The sequence below is a fragment of the Leopardus geoffroyi genome, chromosome C2, assembly GCF_018350155.1.
Source record: "Leopardus geoffroyi isolate Oge1 chromosome C2, O.geoffroyi_Oge1_pat1.0, whole genome shotgun sequence".
Classification (NCBI taxonomy): domain Eukaryota; kingdom Metazoa; phylum Chordata; class Mammalia; order Carnivora; family Felidae; genus Leopardus; species Leopardus geoffroyi.
The window spans coordinates 71,384,012-71,404,616 of NC_059333.1; the positions used below are offsets into that span (position 1 = coordinate 71,384,012).

A 20,605-nucleotide genomic window follows, 5' to 3' on the forward strand; every position below is an offset into this window, starting at 1 on the left:
GCTCGAACTCATAGACTGTGAGATCATGACCTGAGTCGAAGTTGGACGCCCAACCGACTGAGCCATTCAGGCACCCCAAATGTTTATTTATTTTTGAGAGAGAAAGAGAGAGAGCGTTGAGTGGAGAGGGGCAGGCTCCAGGCTCTGAGCTGTCAGCACAGAGCCTGACAAGGGGCTCGAACTCACAAACCATGAGATCGTGACCTGAGCCAAAGTCAGATGCTTAACTGACTGAGCACCCAGGCACCCAATAATCATATTTTCAAATGCATATGTATAATAAATTGGTTTTCTTGTATACACATTTAAATTTTTTATCTTCATCCTGATAAGTAATATGTTTAATATGAAAAATCATATTATAAAAATATATAATTCTTCAAAGAAAAGCCCCAAACAATCCAATTCATAAAGAAAACCATTAATATTTTAGTATGTTTCCAGATTCTTTAGTTCTTTAATTTTTTATTATATATGTACATACACTTTGTTTTTAATGTTTTTATTTCAGTTTTACTGTGTTAAATTGACTATAATTCTTAAATAAAATAGGTTAACTACACATACTGACTTATAACATTTTTTTCCATTTAAGAGCGTAAATATCTTTCCAAGTCTACAGAGATCTACTTCATTCTTTAACAGTTGCATAGTACTCCTTTACAGAATTATACAATAATTTAATACCAATATAGGCATATTTATAATTTTATAAAGAATATCTTTGAATATACATTGCACAGTTATAAGTATTTTTATGGAATATGTTTCCAAATTGGGTTGAAGCATATCATACATATTTTTTATTTTAAGAGCTAATGTCAAATTGCCCTGCAAAAATACTAAGGTATATACCTCCTAGATGATATTTTGGAAGACAGGGGCACCTGGGTGGCTCAGTCAGTTAGGCATCCGACTCTTGGTTTCAGCTCAGATCATGATCTCATGGTTCATGGGCTGGAGCCCCTCATGGGGCTCTGTGCTGACAGTGTGGAGCCTGCTTGGGATTCTTTCTCTCTCCCTCTCTTTCTGCCCCTCCCCTGCTTGCACTCTGTCTCTTAAAATAAATAAACTTAAAAAAAAAAAAAAGATATTTTGGAAGACAAAGACAAAGTTCTAAGCTGAAATGATTCAGCAGTCCCAGAGATAAGATAAATGGAAAAAAGAAAAAAAAATTAAAGAAGATATTATCAAATTAATAGGAAAACCAATGAAAGAATGAAATCAGCTAACTAAAATACTTTTGGTAATGAAGAATAAAGCTTTCAAACTTAAGTCTATAAAAATTTCTTGATGACACAGATTGAAAATCTCCATTTCTCAGTTCATCCTAAAGAGTAAAAACATTGCTAGGAGTAGGTTTGATTACCTGGAGGTGTTCCTCAGGCACTATAACTGGGCCGCATTTTGTATGCTCTGCAAATTCCCCAGTACAGTATCTATGGGGATCATTTTCCTTCTGGTGTTGGTTTGTTGCACGTTGTCTTTAGTTCATTTGTACATCAAAATTTAATTAAAAAAAAAAAAGAATAAGTTCACAGCAGTTAAAACATTGTAAAAAGCCTAGCTGCAAGATTAGTTTATTAATAAGGATTACTATTTTAGTTAGAAAAGTGGACTAAGAAAGAATTTGGGTTCCATGGGAAATCCTCCTAGCCTGGGTTTTCAGACCCCCAAATACTTCATAAGCTAATACTATAGACACATGAGGGAAGAAAGAGATATGGCAAACAGGGGACAACTACACCTTAGGATAAGATCCAGCAGATCATAAAAGAAAATCAAGAAAAGAGGGGTGCCTGGCTGGCTTAGTCGGTGGAGCATGCAACTCGATCTCAAGGTTTTGAGTTCAAGCCCTATGTTGCAAGATTTCTTAAAAATAAAAAAATCTTGGGGCGCCTGGGTGGCGCAGTCGGTTAAGCGTCCGACTTCAGCCAGGTCACGATCTCGCGGTCCGTGAGTTCGAGCCCCGCGTCAGGCTCTGGGCTGATGGCTCAGAACCTGGAGCCTGTTTCCGATTCTGTGTCTCCCTCTCTCTCTGCCCCTCCCCCGTTCATGCTCTGTCTCTCTCTGTCCCAAAAATAAATAACGTTGAAAAAAAAAAAATTAAAAAAAAAATTAAAAAATCTTGGGGCCCCTAGGTGGCTCAGTTGGTTATGTGTCTGACCCTGGATTTCAGCTTAGGTCATGATCTCATGGTTTGTGGGTCTGAGCCCTTCATCTGGCTCCACACTGACAGCACGGAGTCTGCTTGGGATTCTCTCTCTCCCTATCTCTCTGGTCTTCCCTTGCTCATTCTCTCTTTCTCTCTCAAAATAAAAAAAAATCAGGGAAAGAATGATTACCTAACAGGTCCTTTATTATTCCTTTTAAATACCTTGCAGTTTGGTCTCTAAGGACAAACATAATAAAATACTATAGTATGAGTTTCATAATTTGCCATACTGGTAGAATGGGGAGGTCAGAGTACTAAACAACTGAAGAAAATGACATGTACTTAATGTGACATACCTGCTAAGTAAGATAGTGCCTGCAGGTCTACGAACCTGAAAAGTCTTCTCCAAATAAGAAATAGCTTGCGGAAAAAGTTTGTTCTAAATAAAAGTTGGGAAAAAAAGTCAGAGTTATAGTTAAAGGACAAATTATATTTAAAACAAGTATAGGATAGGATATTAACGACTGAGGGGAAAAAAAGAGAAAAACCTTACAATTCTGGAATACTGATTTAGTCAAAGGTTGCGTAGTAAGGGGCAGGGGAGAGAATGAGTCTAGGAGCAAAGGAATTTCCTTATTTTCTAGTTGAGTTTGGGGAGAGAACACTAAGTGAAAAATTCCTTCCCTATCTCTACTTAAGTAGAATTAGAAAATATAAATCCCAATTATTAATCTAAATTACTTCAAATCTGAGACTGATTAGGTGATTCTAACAGTAAGGAATTTATGTTAGGAAAATCTTATGTTTAGAAGATCAATTTCAATCTCACCAATTTCTGTGGCCCATAAGGAATCGGCTTAATGTGTATGTGTGACTCTGTAACAGTTAAACTGTGGAGGTTAGCACCTCTAAAGACAACTTTAACATATCATATAATCAGATAAACCCATCTTCAGGAGAATGAGTATTTCCACCAAGAAAATGGTGTTCTCAACGTATTTCAAGAAAATTTTTTTTCAACCTAGGTTCAGCATGTTCTCCTCCCAAAACATAAGAGAACAAGTAAGAAAACAAGACTGATTTATTATCAAATTATAAAATAAGAAGACTAGTTCAGCATCAAATAAGGACAAAACTTTGATGAGGGGTGCCTGGGTGGCTTAGTTGGTTAAGCATCTGACTTCCGCTCAGGTCATGAGCTCACAGTTTGTGAGTTCAAGCCCCACGCTGGGCTCTGTGCTGACAGCTCAGAGCCTGGAGTCTGCTTCAGTTTCTATGTCTCCCTCTCTCTCTCCCCATCCCCTGCTCATGCTTTGTCTTTTTCTCTCAAAAATAAAAACATTAAAAAAATGAAAAAAGTTTTGATGAGTGCATCATAAAGATGCCTTTGAAGAAATGATAAATACATTCATTACCAACACTTTTTATTCATTCACAAAACAGAAACGTATAAATTTATTTTTTTAAGTACAATTTATATACAATAAAATGCACCCATTTTAAGTATCAAATTCAAGTCATGAGTATTTATTACATACCTTTACAAGGTATCTTTTCTCAGGGAGCAACCTGAAAATGAAGACATGAAACATTAAGAATTGCCATGCTGGAGCACAGCACTGTCTCATTTGTTTAGAATATACCTGGCAGGGGCCCCAAGGAATGCTTTGTGGAAGGATCTAGTATCAGTCCCCCAAAATCTCAATTTACCTCAATAAGCATTTGAATTAACTCTGTACCAAAGCACAACACTAGGCATGATCATGTATCTCATTCATTTGGGAAATTAAGGATAAGGAAAGACATCAAATACTCCTCATAGCTCTTCATACACTATTACAGATTCATAACTTATGTGTTTTCTGGACCTCTCTTATGCTAAATGAAAAATTACACCATCATTCCTCTGGCTAATAATTTTGTAAATGTTCTTATGGCATATATCAGTTCTTCCTTTTATCTTTCCTCCAAGTACTCATGAGGAGTTGCCTTCTTTTATTTTTTTATTTTTTTACTTTATTAATTTTTTAATTTACATCCAAGTTAGTTAGCATATAGTGCAACAATGATTTCAGGACTAGACTCCTTAATGTCCCTTATCCATTTAGCCCATCCCCCCTCCCACAACCCCTCCAGCAACCCTCTGTTTGCTCTCTATATTTAAGAGTCCCCTGTTTTTATATTATTTTTGCTTCCCTTCCCTTATGTTCATCTGTTTTGCATCTTAAAGTCCTCATATGAGTGAAGTCACATGATACTTGTCTTTCTCTGACTAATTTCGCTTAGCATAATACCCTCTAGTTCCAACCATGTAGTTGTAAATGGCAAGATTTCATTCTGCTTGATTGCTGAGTTATACTCCATTGTATATATATACCACATCTTCTTTATCTGTTCATCTGTTGATGGACACTTGGGCTCTTCCCATACTTTGGCTATTGTTGATAGTGCTGCTATAAACATTGGGGTGCATGTGCCCCTTTGAAATAGCACACCTGTATTCCTTGGATAAATACCTAGTGCAATTGCTGGGTCATAGCATAGTTCAGTTTTTAATTTTTTAAGGAAGAGGAGCCTTCTAGGTGTGTACTGACCACATCCAAGTAGATCCACATCTGTTCTGTTTAAATTATTCATAACATACAGATTTTAATCATATCCCATGGCCTTTATCTTTTCAGACTAAAAAGCATTTTTAGCTTAATTCCATCTTGAAGGTGCATTAGCACATAGTTCCATCTATGGATCTTCTGGATGAAAATATCTTTAATAGTTTGATTCTTAGTTTTAAAAAGACAAAATAATGGCGTACTTACTCATCAATACTTTTATCATAGACAGTCTTGATTCTTAAATGTTCATCAACATCTCTTTTTACAACATGATTTGCCTTAAGATGAACCTTATTTATGACCTGAAAAAAGAACATATGTGAAAAAATTTTAAAAAGGTATTGTATAGATTAGCCAATTGAGATTCTCACTTAATGAACTAAATTTCAAGTGTAATACCCAGAAAAATAAAAGAATAAACAAAGAGATATTTCATGTTCATGGATAGGAAGAATCAATGATGTCAGGATGTCAGTTCTTCCCAATTTGATCTATATAGATTCAATGCAATCCAAATCAGAATCTGAGCAAGTTATATTGTAGAAATCAACAATCTGATTCTAAAGTTTATAAGGAGAAGCATAAGATCCAAAATAACACAATGTTGAAGGAAAAGAACAAAGTTGGAAGACTAATATAATCTGACTTGAAGATTTACTATAAAGCTACAGTAATCAGACATGTGGTATTGACAATAGAGAAGACAAATATTTACTGTAGCATTATTTAATATAGCCAAGATATGGTGCAGTGGCACAGGAGCAGGCCAAGATCAGTTGGCGGGCCACAGAGGGAGCATGGTGTTCTTGGCACTGTGCTTGGTGTTATTGCTCCTGGCCAGGGACTTAGCAGTCTCTCTGGACTCTTTTGAATTCTGAGTCTGGCCAACCTTCAGAATTCAGAACACCAAAATGCAACCAGTATAAATTACCAGGATGTCCCAGAGACTTTAGCCCTATGTGTGGAAGCAACATGCCCACTCATCCCAAAGAATGTAGTCTGTGCATGAAAATCAGGGAAGATGATCATGATACTAAAATAATCCAGAGTGGGCCATGTTGATGGAGCAGTTTATAGAAGAGAACTTGGAGAAACCATCTTCAACAGTATGCTAGATGAATTCCATCTCCCCTTTTTCTCTTTCCTATGTTCCTTTGTATGGGATTTATTAGCCCCCATTTTCTGAGAGGAGGTGTGCAAGATAGCTATGTGCAGTAGCAGATAATTAAAGCAAACACAAAAAATCCTTGTTTCTTGCCTTTGCCCCCTGAATTAAACTTACTGCCCAGGTGAGTTGTGCATTGCTTTATTTAGTTGGGATAAAATCAGCATTGTATTCAAGTAAAAAAAAAAATACCCAAGATATGGAAGCAGCCCAAGTGTCCACCAACAGATGAACAGATAAATAAGATGTGGTATTACACAATGGAATATTACTCAGTCATAAAAAAAGAATTAAATCTTGCCATTCATGACAACATGGAGAGACCTAGAGGGTATTATGCTAAGTGAAACAAGTCAGACAGAGAAAGACAACATGATTTTACTTATATGTGGAATCTAAAAACAAAAACAAAAACAAAAACAAAAACATATTCATAAATACAGAGAACTGGTAGTTGCCAGAGGAGAGGGAGATGGGCAAAATAGGTGAAGGGGATAGAGAGATACAAAGTTCCAGTCATAAAATATACAAGTCACAGGGATGAAAAGCACAGCACAGGGAATATAGTCAATAATACTGTAATAACATTGTATAGTGACAGAGGGTAACTACACTTATTTTGGTGAGCATTTTGTAATGTATGTAATTGTCAAGTCACTATGTTGTACACCGAAGACTAGTATTATACATCAACTGTCTTTGAATTAAAATTTTTTTAAAAGGAAAAAAAAAATAGGGTGCCTGGGTGACTCAGTTGGTTAAGCATCTGACTTTGGCTCAGGTCATGATCTCACAGTTTGTGAGTTCAGTGCTGACAGCTCAGAGCCTGGAGCCTGTTTCATATTCTGTGTTTCCCTCTCTCTCTGCCCCTCCCCTACTCACGCTCTGTCTGCCTGTCTGTCTCTCTCTCTCTCAAAAATAAACATTAAAAAAAAATTTTTTTTTAAAAGGAAAAAAATAGACCAATAGATCAATGGAACAGAAAAGAGAGCCCACAAATAGGCCAGAGTCAATTGATATTTGACAAAGGAGCAAAGGTAATATAATGGAGCAAGTCAGTCTTTTCAACAAATGGTACTGAACAACTAGACATCCACATTAAAAAAAAAAAAAAAAGAGGGCGCCTGGGTGGTGCAGTCGGTTAAGCGTCCGACTTCAGCCAGGTCACGATCTCGCGGTCCGTGAGTTTGAGCCCCGCGTCGGGCTCTGGGCTGATGGCTCAGAGCCTGGAGCCTGTTTCCGATTCTGTGTCTCCCTCTCTCTCTGCCCCTCCCCCGTTCATGCTCTGTCTCTCTCTGTCCCAAAAATAAATAAACGTTAAAAAAAAAAAAAAATTAAAAAAAAAAAAAAAGAATAAGAATCTGTGGGACCTGGATGGCTCAGTTGTTAAGTGTCCAACTCTTGATTTCAGTTAGGGTCATGATCTCCTGTTTGGTGAGATCTAGCCCCCATCAGGCTACATGCTGACAGCACAGGGTATGCTTGGGATTCTCACTCTCCCTCTGTCTCTGCTTCTCCCCTGCACATGCAATGCGCTTGCTCTTTCTCAAAAATAAAAAATTTTTTGAAACTGAAAAAAGACTTTATATTCTTCACAAAAATTAATTCAAGATGAATTAGACACCTAAATGTAATATGCAAAACTATAGGGGTGCCAGGCTGGCTCAGTTGGTGGAGCATATGACTCTTGATCTCAGGGTTTTAAGTTCAAGTCCCATGTTGGGTACAGAAATTACTTAAAAATAAAATCTTTAAGGGGCACCTGGGTGGCTCAGTTGGTTGAGCGTCCAACTTTGGCTCAGGTCATGATCTCATGGTTCATGGGTTCAAGCCCCACATCAGGCTCTCTGTGCTGTCAGCTGGAGCCTGGAGCCTGCTTCAGATTCTGTGTCTCCCTCTCTCTTTGTCCCTCTCCTGCTTGTGCTCTCTCTCCCTCTCAAAAATAAACATTAACAACAATTAAAATAATAATAATAAAATCTTTATTAAAAAATAAAATGCAAAACTATAAAACTCTTAGAAGATACCATAAGAGAAAACATAGATGAAACATAGTTTGGCAATGGCTTTTTAGATACATCACTAAAGGAATGATCCAAGAAAGAAATAATTGATGTATTCAACTTTATTAAAACTAAAAACTTACGCTCTATGAAAGATAACATAAAGAGAATAAGAAGACAAGCCACAGAAAATATTTGCAAAAGACACATTTGATAAACGACTATTACACAAAATATACAAAGAACTCAACATTAAGAACATGAACAGCTCGATTAAAAAATGGGCAAAAGAGGGGTGTCTGGCCGGCTCAGTCAGTAGAGCAGAGCACGTGACTCTTGCCCTCAGGGTCATGAGTTTGAGCCCACATTGGGCATACAGATTACTTAAGAAAAATACACAAAAGATCTGGACACTTCAGAAAAGATATACAGATGGCAAACATTCATATGAAAAGATGCTCCATATTATGTCATCAGGGGAATGCAAATTAAAACAATAATGAAATACTACTACACATCTACTAGAATGACCACAGAACAACCTCAAATGCTGACAAGGATGTGGAGCAACAGGAACTCTCTCATTCATTGTTGGTGGGAATGCAAAATGGTACAGCCAATTTGGAAGACAGTTCGGCAGTTTCTTATAAAATGAAACACACTCTTACCGTTACAACTGAGCAACTGAGCTCTTTGGTATTTACTCAAATGAGTTAAAAACTATGTACAAAATGTCTGTACACAGAAAACCTGTACACAGATTTTTTTAAATATTTATTTTTGGGAGAGCACAAGTGGGAAAGGGGCAGAGAGAGGGGAACAGAGGATCTGAAGCAGGCTCTGTGCTGACAGGCTGACAGCAGCAAGCCTGATGTGGGGCTTGAGCTCACAAACCAAGAGATCATGATATGAGCTGAAGTCAGACGCTCAGCTGAGCCATTCAGGTGCCCCTGTACACAGATTTTTATAGCAGCTTTATTCATAACTGCTATAACTTAGAAGTAGCCAAAATGTCCCCCAGTATGCTAACAGATAAACTGTGGTACATCCAAATGATGGAATATTATTTAGAGCTAAAAAGATGAAATATTAAGCTATGAAAAGACATAGAAAAACCTTGAGTACATAATACTAAGTGAAAGAAGCCAATCTGAAAAAGTGACATACTGTATGATTCCAACTATATGACATTCTGGAAAAGGGAAAACTATGGACACAGTAAAAAGATCAGCATTTGCGAGGAGGTAAGGGTGGGAAAAGATAAGAAGAGATAAAGCACAGAGGATTTTTAGTGCAGTATAAATACCCTGTATGATACTATAACAATGGGTACATTTCATTATACATTTATCCAAACCCATGGAATGTAACCCATCAAGAGTGAATCATAATGTGAACTATGAATTCTGAGTGATTATAATGTGCCAATACAGGTTCATCAATTATAACAAAAGTACCACTCTGGTTAGGGATGTTGATAATGGGGGAGACTATGCATGTGAGGGGGAACAGGGTATTTGGGAAATCTCTGTACCTTCTTATCAGTTCTGCAAAACTAAATCTGCTCTAAAAAGTAGTATTTAATTTAAAAAAAAAAAAAAAAAAAAAAAAAAGGAGACCAGAGACAATGGAATAAAGAGTTAAGTGCTAAAGAAAGTCAATATCTAATGAGACTACCCTTCTAAAATGAAGAGGATATAAATATATTTCAGATTAATAAAAATTAAGAGAATTTACCATCAGCACTACATTCATTTCCTGCATCTAAAGGAAGTTCTTCATGGTCATGGAAATGACACTAGATGGTACCCTGGATCTTGTATCAGTTCAGGCTGCTATAATAGAATACCATAAACTGGGTACTATTATAAACATCAGAAATACATTTCTCAGTTTTGGAGACTAGTAAGTCCAAGATCAAAGTGTATAAAGATTGGGTATCTGGTGAGGGCCCCCTTCTTGTTTCATAAGGCCATATTCTTTCTGTGTCCTTTGGCACAAGTGGCAAAGGAGCTCTCTGGGGTCTCTTTCATAAGAGTATTAATTCCATTCATTATGGCTCTGCTCCCATGACCTAATCACCTACCAAAGATCCCACCTCCGAATCATCACTTTGGGAGTTAGGATTTCAACATATAAATTTTGGAGGGGGCACAAACATTCTCTTTTGCTTGTCTGGGAACCTGAATGGTAATCAGTTACCTACAATGATATAAAATTTCCCTAAGTGATAAGGTAGGCTCATTATGCCTGAAGTATTAATAGAAATAATATAGTTTATGCTGAACAGCTGTTTATTCCTCAGAATCCGGAATTTTAGTGACTAAAATTGTGCCTACATAACCAATCTCATATAAAAACCCTGGACACCCGGGGTCAGATGAGCTTCACATTTTGTGCTTGTTACAAGTTACAGCTAAAGGAATTAAGCATGTCCTATATGACTCCTCTAGGAGAGAACTCTTATAAGCTTGTGCCTGGTTTCCTCCAGTCTTTGCTTCATGAGCCTTTTTGCTGATTATGCTTTGTATCCTTTCACTGTAATAAATCTTAGCTGTGCGTACAACTATATACTGAGTCCTGTGAGTCCTCTGGCAAATCACTAAACCTTGAGGTGGTCTTAGAGACTCTCAACACAATTGTACACACATTTCTTTTCATTTCTTTCAAGACATTAACTCCTTAAAGCTAAAATTATAAAATTGTAATTGTAATATTTATAATATATGCAGAGGTAATATATATTACAACAATAGCAAAATAGTGGAATCTAACACAGAAAACAAATGAATAAACCATGAGCAGAATCAGACATAGAAATACAGAAAACAAACTGACGGTTGCCACAGGGAATGTGGGTGAAGGGATTGGTAAAATGGGTGAAGGAGAATAGAAGATACAGGTTTCCAGTTATAGAATCTATAAGTCACAGGAGTAAAAGGTACAACATAGGAAATATAGTCAGTGGTATTCTAGTAACGCTGTATGGGGACAGATGGTACCTATGCTTGTGGTGAGCTCAGTATAAGGTATAAGCTTGTTGAATCACACCTGAAACTAATACAACATTGTGTCAACTATCTATATTTAAATTAAAAGGGGCCACTTGGCTGACTCAGTAGAGCATGCGATTCTTTTTTTGTTTTGTTTTTAATTTATTTTTTTAATTTAAATCCAAGTTAGTTAACATACAGTGTAATAATGATTTCAGGGAGCATGTGATTCTTTAAAAAAATTTTTTTTAATGTTTATTTTTGACAGAGAAAGAGAGAGCGCGAGCAAACGTGCACATGAGTTGGGGAGGGGAAGAGAGAGAGGGAGACCCAGAATCCAAAGCAGGCTCCAGGCTCTGAGCTGTCAGCACAGAGCCCGACGAGGGGCCCAAACTCACAAACTGTGAGATCATGACCTGAGCTGAAGTTGGATGCTCAACCAACTGAGCCACCCAGGCACCCCAAGGAGGATGTGATTCTTGATCACAGGGTTGTGAGTTCAAGCCCCATGTTGGGTATAGGGATTACTTAAAAATAAAAATCTTAAAAAAAAATAGCAAAATGACCAGGGTGTAAAGGAAACTATAGTGTTAAAAAGTTCCTTGGGGCGCCTGGGTGGCGCAGTCGGTTAAGCGTCCGACTTCAGCCAGGTCACGATCTCACGGTCCAGGAGTTCGAGCCCCGCGTCGGGCTCTGGGCTGATGGCTCAGAGCCTGGAGCCTGTTTCCGATTCTGTGTCTCCCTCTCTCTCTGCCCCTCCCCCGTTCATGCTCTGTCTCTCTCTGTCCCAAAAATAAATAAACGTTGAAAAAAATTTAAAAAAAAAAAAAAAAAGTTCCTACACTTAACATGAATATTATCATAAATACAAGATACATATTGTAATCATTTAGCACAAATACTCAAAAATATATCACATTTTATTGTAGGTTAATTACACCTCAATTTAAAAAGTAAAGCAAAGTGGAGCACCTGGGTGGCTCAGTTGGTTGAGCATCTGACTCCTGAATTTGTCTCAGGTTATGATCTCATGGGTTCATGGGATTGAGCCCTGTCTCAGCTCTGCACTGATAGCATAGAGCCTGCTTGGGATTCTCTCACTCTTGCATGCACTCTCTTTCTCTCTCCTCTCCCACTCACATGCACTCTCTCTCTCTCTCAAAATAAATAAACATTAAAAAAGAAAAAGAAAAACAAAGAGATATAGCTAAAAAGTCAACAGATCAAAATAGGAAACTAATGGAAAAACAGAGGAAACAAAAAAGTGAAACAAAAAGAAAACAAACAGCTAAACTGCAGACCCAAATCCAACCATGTCAATAATCACATTAAATGTAAATAGACTGAACATTCCTATTAAAAAGCAGAGATTGTCAGACTAAGTAACAGAGCAAGATCCAACTATTTGCTATTTGTAAGAAACCCATTTTAACTATAAAAACATAAAAGAGTTGAAAGTATAAGAATGGGAAAAAGGCATATTATGTAAACATTAACAAAAACAAACCAGAGTGGCTATATTAGTATTAGACAAAGTATATTTCAAAACAAGGAATATTAGCAGGGATGAAGAAAAGGATAATACTTAGTGCTAAATGGGTCAATTCAACAAGAAAATATAACAATCTAAAATGTGTAAACACCTGGAGCATCGGATGGCTCAGTTGGTTAAGCGTCTGACTCTTGGTTTTGGCTCTGGTCATGATCTCATATCTTCATGGGTTTGAGGCCCACACTGGGCTCTGCGTTGGCAGTGCAGAGCCTTCTTGGGATTCTCTCTCTCTCTCTCTCTCTCTCTCTCTCTCTCTCTTTCTCTCTCTGCCCCTGCCCCACTTGTACTCTGTCTCTCTCAGGATAAATAAACTTTAAAAAATAAAATAAAATGAAAAGTGTAAACACCTAACATCACAGCTTCATACTACATGAAGCCAAAACTGAAAGATGAAAGACCGACAAATCCACAATTATAGCTGGAGACTTAAACACTCTTATCTCAGTAATCAATACAGACCAGAAGATAAAATCAGTAAGGATATAGGAGATCTGCATAGCACAAAAACTAACTTGACTGAACTGACATTTATGGAACACTTGTCCCCACAATAGTGGAATGTGCATTCTTCTCAAGTGTATATGCAACATTCACCTAAACAGATCACATTTTTGGCTATAAAACAAACCTTAAGAAATATAAAAAACCTGAGGCATCTGGGTGGCTCAGTTGGTTAAGCATCCGACTTGGGTCAGGTCATGATCTCACAATTTATGAGTTCAAGACCCACATGGGGCTCTCTGCTGGAGCCTGCTTCGGATCCTCTGTCTCCCTCTCTCTGCCCCTCCCTTGCTCTCACTTGAGCTCTCAAAAATAAACAAACACCTCTTAAAAATATATTTAAAAACCCGAATCATACAAAGTATGTTCTCTACCCATAACAAAATTAAACTAGAATGCAATTACAGAAAGAAAACTGGGAAACCCCCTAATGTTTGAAGATAAAACAACAAACTAAACCCTTAAGTTGAAGAGGAAGTCACAAAAGAGTTAGGAAATATTTTTATAATGACTTTACTTTTAAGTAATCTCTACACTGATCAGGAGGGCTTGAACTCAACAACTACAAGATCAAGAGTCGCATGTTCTATGGGCTAGGCCAGTCAAGTGCCCCTAGAAAATATTTTTAGATGAACGAAAAGAAAATTATAGCAAATTAATATTTGTGGGATACAGCTAAAGCAGTGTTTAGAGGAAAATTTGTACCTTTAAATACTTACATTAGGGAAAAAAAACCCTCAAATTAATGGTCTAAGCTTCCTAAAAAACTAGAAAAAGAACAAATTACTCTCAAAGAGAGCAGAATAAAGAGCAGAAATCAATTAAATGGAAAACAGAAAAAGAGAAATCAATAAAACCAAGAGCTGTCTTTGAGAAGTCTTCTGAGAAGACTATTACAAGTGATAAACCTCTAAACTGATCAAAAGAAAGAGAACACCAATTACCTATATCAAGAATGAAACAGGAGACATTGCTACAGACTTTACAGACTGTGTTACTGTGACTTACAATAAGAAGTATGTATTTGGTTTTTGTCCCACTTCTGGCACAGAACTCCTAAACTTGGAATTTCCTAAGTGATGAGAATGATAAAGCTGTCTTGTTATGTTAATGAGATTGCTTTGGGAAAGCACCTAAGGATAGGGACCAGTTGCCAGTAGGGCCAACCATGTGATTAGAGGTCTCCATCTCCTCCTCGAGCTACAGATTGAGTTGAATCACTAATGGTTAATGATTTATTAATTTTTTAAAATATTTATTTGTTGAGAGAGAGCAAGCGAGAACAAGAGTGTGAGTGGGAGAGGGGTAGGGAGAGGGGGAGAGAAAGAATCACAAGCAGCCTCCCCATTGTCAGTACAAAGCCCAACGTGAGGCTCTATCTTACCTGAGCTGAAATCAAGAGTAGAGTGCTTACCAATTGAGACACCCAGCCCCACCCCCCCGCAATGGCTGACCATTTAATCTACCAATGTCTCTGTAATCAAGCCTCTATAATACCCAAAAGGATGGGGTTTGTAGAGTTTCCTGTTGGTGAACACTGTTAACCTTAAAAATAAAACTCCTGGTTATTTTACCAGCAAAAACTGGTTTATTTGGGAATAGCAGAGAATTGCAACAAGCAAGCTACAACAAAACCATAGGCAAGTCTGAAGAACAAAGGAGAGGAATACTCTTTTATAGAGAAAAAAGGGAAACTGGGGGGCTGTTATAAGCAAAATGTCCACTGGAATAAACTGGGATTTTGAAGTATACATTGGTTGAGTTGTGACAGTCTCTCATTGGCTATTGCCAGGGAAAGAAGAAAACATTTTTCCTCTCGCTGCGATAGTGAAGCAGTATCCATATGCAAGGTCCATCACTTCCTGTTGGGTCTGCAATTGACAATGAGTGGTAGGACATGATGGCTCCCTCTAAATGAGGTTTACTTTTATTAATTTTTACACCATGTAGAGATTCCTGGATATTGGAATGCTCTGATAGTGTAGAAACTACTCGCCCTTTCTCCACACCTTACCCTAAGCATCTCTTCCTTCTAGTTATTCTTGAGTTACACTTTTTATAATAAACTAGTAATCTAGTAGTAAATTTTTTCTCTGAGTTTTGTGAGCTGCTCTAGCAAATTAATCAACCCCAAGGAGAGGGTTGTTGGAAGCTCCAAACTATAGTCATTTGGTCAGAAGCTCAGGTGACAACCTGGACTTATTTTTTTTTTTTTTTTAATTTTTTTTTTTCAACGTTTATTTAGTTTTGGGACAGAGAGAGACAGAGCATGAACAGGGGAGGGGCAGAGAGAGAGGGAGACAGAATCGGAAACAGGCTCCAGGCTCTGAGCCATCAGCCCAGAGCCCGACGCGGGGCTCGAACTCACGGACCGCGAGATCGTGACCTGGCTGAAGTCGGACTCTTAACCGACTGCGCCACCCAGGCGCCCCACAATTGGTGTATGAAATGGTGGGTTGGGGGGCCAGTCTTGCTTCATAGTGAGTGGAAAAACCCACACACACTGGAATTCATACCCAAATCTTTTACAGACATTTAAAATATCAAAAGAAAATATTTTTAAAAACCTTACATCCATAAATTTGACAATTTCAATGGAATGAAATTCTTTGAAAGATGTAACTTAATCAAAACACAATCAAGGAGAAATAACCTGAACAAACCATCATCTATTACAGAAAATAAGTTCATAATTTCCAACTCTCCAATAAAGAAAATTCCAGGGGTGCCTGGGCAGCTCAGTTAGATGTCTGACTCGATTTTGGCTCAGGTCATGATCTCATGGTTCATGAGACCAAACCCCATGTCGGGCTCTGCGCTGACAGTGCAGAAGAACCTGCTTGGGATTCTCTCTCTCCCTCTCTGCCCTCCCCCACTCTCTCTCTCTCTCAAAATAAATAAATAAACCTGAAAGAAAGAAAGAAAGAAAGAAAGAAAGAAAGAAAGAAAGAAAGAAAGAAAGAAAGAAAAGAAAGAAAAGAAAGAAAGAAAGAAAGAAAGAAAGAAAGAAAGAAAGAAAGAAAGAAAGAAAGAAAAGGAAAATTCCAGGCTGAGATGGCTTCATTAATGAATTCTATACATTTAAGGAAGAAAAAATACTGATTATATGCAAACTCTTCCTTAAAATAGAAGGGGAAGGAATATTTCCCAGCTCATTCTATGAGACCAGCATTACCCTAATAGCAAACCCAACAAAGTTATTGCAGAAAAAAACCACAAGAACTACAGACCAATATCCTTCATGAATATATATGCAAAATCATCAACAAATATTAACAAGGCAAATCCAGCAAAATGTAAAAAGGGAAATACATCATAACCAACTGGGGTTTTAATCTCAAGAGTGCAACTTTTTTTATCATCAAAAAAAAAATCAATGTAATTCACAATATCAATACCGTAAAGAAGAAAAGCTACATGATTATATTGATACGAAAAAGACATTTAATAAAATTTAACATCCATCCATGATAAAAACTAAGCATAGAAGATAATTTTCTCAACCTGCTAAATAACATCCATCCATGATAAAAACTAAGCATAGAAGATAATTTTCTCAACCTGCTAAAGCACATCTACAAAAAATCTATAATATTCTTTTTTTTTTTTTTTTTTTTAAGTAAGGGCTCTTTTTTTTTAAGGTTTAATTTTTTTAGTTACCTCTGCATCCAACATGGGACTCAAATTGACGATCAGGAGTTGCATGCTCTACCAACTGAGGCAGCCACACACCCCAAGGATTAACTACAAATGGGGATAATGGCTTTTAAGGTGATTGAAAAGTTCTAAAACTGGATTTTGCTGATAGCTGCACAATTCTGTAAATGTATTAAAAATCATTGAATTGGTCATTTAAGTGGGTGAATTTTATGGTATATGAATTATATCTCAATAAAAACATCGTAAAAACTCTCTACAAAGAAAATGGCAGGCCCACCCAGGTGATCTCCATAATGAATTATACTGAACATTTAAGCAAGAAATTATTTCAATTTTATATAAACTCTTTTATTTATTATTATTATTGTTATTATTATTATTGCTATTTTAAACAGGCTCCATGTCCAACGTGGGGTACGAACTCACAGTCCTGAGACCAAGAGTTGCATGCTCCACTGACTCAGCCAGCGACTGCCTCTATACAAACTCTTTTAGAAAATACAAGAAGATGGAACATTTCCCAACTCATTATGTGAGGCCAGTATAGTTCTGATATCAAAAACAAAAACAAACTTCACTGAAAAAAAGAAATCATAGGGGCGCCTGGGTGGCTCAGTCGGTTGGGCGGCCGACTTCGGCTCAGGTCATGATCTCGCGGTCCGTGAGTTTGAGCCCCGGGTCGGGCTCTGTGCTGACAGCAAAAATCTTATCAATCTATTAGCAAACTGAATTCAGAGGTATACAAAAAGGATAATATATCATGACCAAGCAGGATCTATCACAAAAATGCAAATGCTATTATATACAATTTGCTATCGGAAATACATTGTATATAATTCCATTTGTGTATATTAAGTTCTAGAAGGCGCAAAACTAATCTAATGTGAAAAAATAATGAAAAAAAAATAGTTGCCTGGGATGGATGGGAGAGACTGACTGGTACCAGATGGGAGGGAACTTTCTGGAGACATGGAAATATTCTATATTGTGGGGCTGTAAGTTTTATGTGGATGTACATGATTGCATTTATTGCATTTCCAATATATGTAAATTTTATCAGAACTCTTTTTGGGGCACCTGGCTGGTACAGTAGGTAGAGCATGGGACTCTTGATTTGGGGTTGTGAGTTTGAGCCCCACATTGGGCATAGAGATTACTTAAAAATGAACAAACAAAAAAACAGGGGCACCTGGGTGGCTCAGTTAGTTGAGTGTCCAACATGTCATGATCCCGGGGTCGTGGGAACGAGCCCTATGTGGGTCTCTGTGCTGAGTGTGGAAGTTGCTTAGGATTCTCTGTCTCCCTCTCCCTCTGCCCCTCTTCCCCACTCACACTCCCGCTCTAAAATAAAAAATAAAACAATAACAAACTTAAAAATTTTTTGTTTTTATTTAGTTTTGAGAGAGAGAGAGAGAGAGAGAGTAGAGGAAGCGCAGAAGGAAAGGGAGACACAGAATCTGAAGCAGGCTGCAGGCTCTGACCTGTCAGTAAAGAGCCCAACATGGAGCTCGAACCCATGAACCCCAAGATCATGACTTGAGCCAAAATCAGAAGCTCAACTGACTGAGCCACCCAGGCACTCCAACAACTTTTAAAAGTAACAATAACAAGTGAGAGGATGAGGAATGGGTGGAAGTATAGGAAATAAGAATGAGAATATGATGGTAAGTGTTAAAGCTGGGTGATGAGTCAATGGGAGTTCATTACACTATTCCATTTTTTTTGTTTTAATTTACATAACAATATTAATTTAAAAACTTAGAGGTTTTAGTTGAAAACAAGTTAAATGTGGGGTGCCTGGGTGGCTCAGTAAGTTAAGCATCTGACTTTAGCTCAGGTCATGATCTCATCGTCTATGGGTTTGAACCCAGCGTCAGGCTATGTGCTGACAGCTCAGAGCCTGGAGCCTGCTTTGGATTCTGTGTCTCCTTCTCTCTCTGCCCCTCCCCTGCTCATGTTCTGTCTCTCTCTCTCAAAAGTAAACATTAAAACAAAAATTTAAAAAAAAAAAAAAAGAAAAGAAAAAGAAAAGTTAAATGTGTCAAAAAAAAAAATTTTTTTTAATAGACTCTACACCCAACATGGGGCTTGAACTCACAACCCAGAGAGCAATACTCACACGCTCTACTGACTGAGCCAGCCAGGTGCCCACCCCCCCCCTTTCTTTCCCCAAAATGTTTTGTACTTCCCACCACCATCAAAAAATGTTACATAATTTCCCACAGCATTTAACAGAGGCATAGTCACTAGAATGAGTACAATGAATATACTTTATGTCTAAGTTAAAGCAAAGACAATGGGCAGGAGGACTTGCTATTACATACTCTAAGAACTAGGAAAATGTATTAAGGATGAGAAGTCTCAAAAAGAACTTAACAGCTTATTTTTAATATCTGAAGCACTATCACTATTGAGTTTGTTTAGTGAAGAGGCATAAATAGGAATAGTGGGTGGAAGTTTCAGGAAGAGTTTTCAGCTCTATAAAAAGAACTTTAATACTGGTGATCTCCAAAAGGCAAGGGACTCCCTCTGGAGATAACCTCCCTATCCACGGAAATGTTCAAATATAAACTGTAGTTTTGTACACTAGCAACAACCACTAGAAGAAGCTATCTAGGTTCCCTCTAGTGGAGAGATTCTGCAGTTCTTTGAATGGCTTTCTCTTATTGTAATCTAAATTCAAAGAAAGAAGCACAGGACACTGTAGGATTTTTTTTTTTTCAAGAATTCATCGGAAGTGGGAGAATTGGGGATTTTTTTTAAGGGTACAAACTGGCAACCAGTTAAATATATAAGTCCTGGAGATCTAATATAGTGATTATAGTCAACAATACTGTATTTATAAACTTAAAAGTTGCTAAGAATACTAAAAAGTAAGTAAAATTCAGCCACAATGCAGTGTCATGATAAAAGCTGGACTACAGCTACAAGCCCCAAACTTAATATTTTGGCACATATGGTTATGAACAGTATGCACAAAGCTTTTTGGTAATTACCACAAAAATGAGTAGTCTTAGATTTCTGGGCTGAACTGAAAATTTCTAGGTCAATCTTTCTTGATAAAGTATTAAGACAAATTATAAAATCAATCACAACATACCGCTCGGACCCAAGTACTGTGTCTCCTTTCCTCAAAGAATGCTGATTACTGTGGTCTCAGTACTACGGAGAAATCAAGGACACAAACCTTATCCAAAGGAACCTTACAATTTAACTACAAAGACAAGATCACAAAGAAATGCCTGAGAAATAAACTTTCCCCACAATGCAGTACTTGGTTGAGCGCCAGAAGAGAGTACAGATAAGATGTACTATGAAATGGAAAGTGAATTCCGCTGAGTGGTTTCAGCTGACTGCCTTCAAGTTAGGGAAGTTAAACTAGGACTAAAAGAATGTAGAGAGGGAGAAAAATGGAGTGTGAAGGAGGCAGGCCCTTCCAGGGTAGGAGAACAGGATAAAGAAAGCAATGTGGTGAAGGAATTTGAAAATAAACCTGAATTTTGTCTTCAGAGAACTCCCCAAATCTCCCCAAATGCCTTTAACTCTATCAACTTCTTCCCAAACCTTTAGACCAGTAGTTCCCAAAGTGTGGTCTTTGGACAAGTATCATCATCAACCATCTGGGAACTTGAACTGCAAATTCTGGGTACCATCCCAGACCTAATGAGTCAGAAAGTGGGGGTGGGGCAGCAATCTGTGTTTTAACAAATCCTTCAGGTGATTCTGATGCATGCTCAAGCTGAAAACCATTGCTCTAGAACTACCTATATACAACTCTCCACACAGGAAAGCGATCACGTTCCTGGCGCCCAACTCAGCCACTTGGTGCAGGAAGGGAGTTAATAGTGTTAGAGCAGGCAATTAGGCTCTAACAGGATGCCTGGAGGCCAGCAAAGAGGAAGTTATGCCCACCTATGAGGAAGTAAGAGGCCTGTCCTGGCAGTACTCTAAAACAAAACCACAA

At 37.7% G+C, this 20,605-nt stretch overlaps 1 protein-coding gene across 4 annotated transcripts in view; it reads right to left on the minus strand.

The window, feature by feature from the left end:
- The window catches only part of LMLN (leishmanolysin like peptidase), a 135,504-nt gene that overhangs the window by 114,008 nt on the left and 891 nt on the right, over window positions 1-20,605 (minus strand). For all 4 annotated transcript variants that reach the window (XR_006718383.1, XM_045502398.1, XM_045502397.1 and 1 more), the window contains exons 2-5: window positions 4,972-5,069; window positions 3,694-3,724; window positions 2,512-2,594; window positions 1,370-1,484 (exon numbers count right to left, since the gene is read on the minus strand). Coding sequence is in view for 3 of the 4 variants with exons in the window: in XM_045502398.1 (XP_045358354.1) it covers window positions 1,370-1,484; window positions 2,512-2,594; window positions 3,694-3,724; window positions 4,972-5,069 (327 nt within the window). In the remaining variant the exon portion in view is untranslated. The remainder of the gene's footprint in view (window positions 1-1,369; window positions 1,485-2,511; window positions 2,595-3,693; window positions 3,725-4,971; window positions 5,070-20,605) is intronic.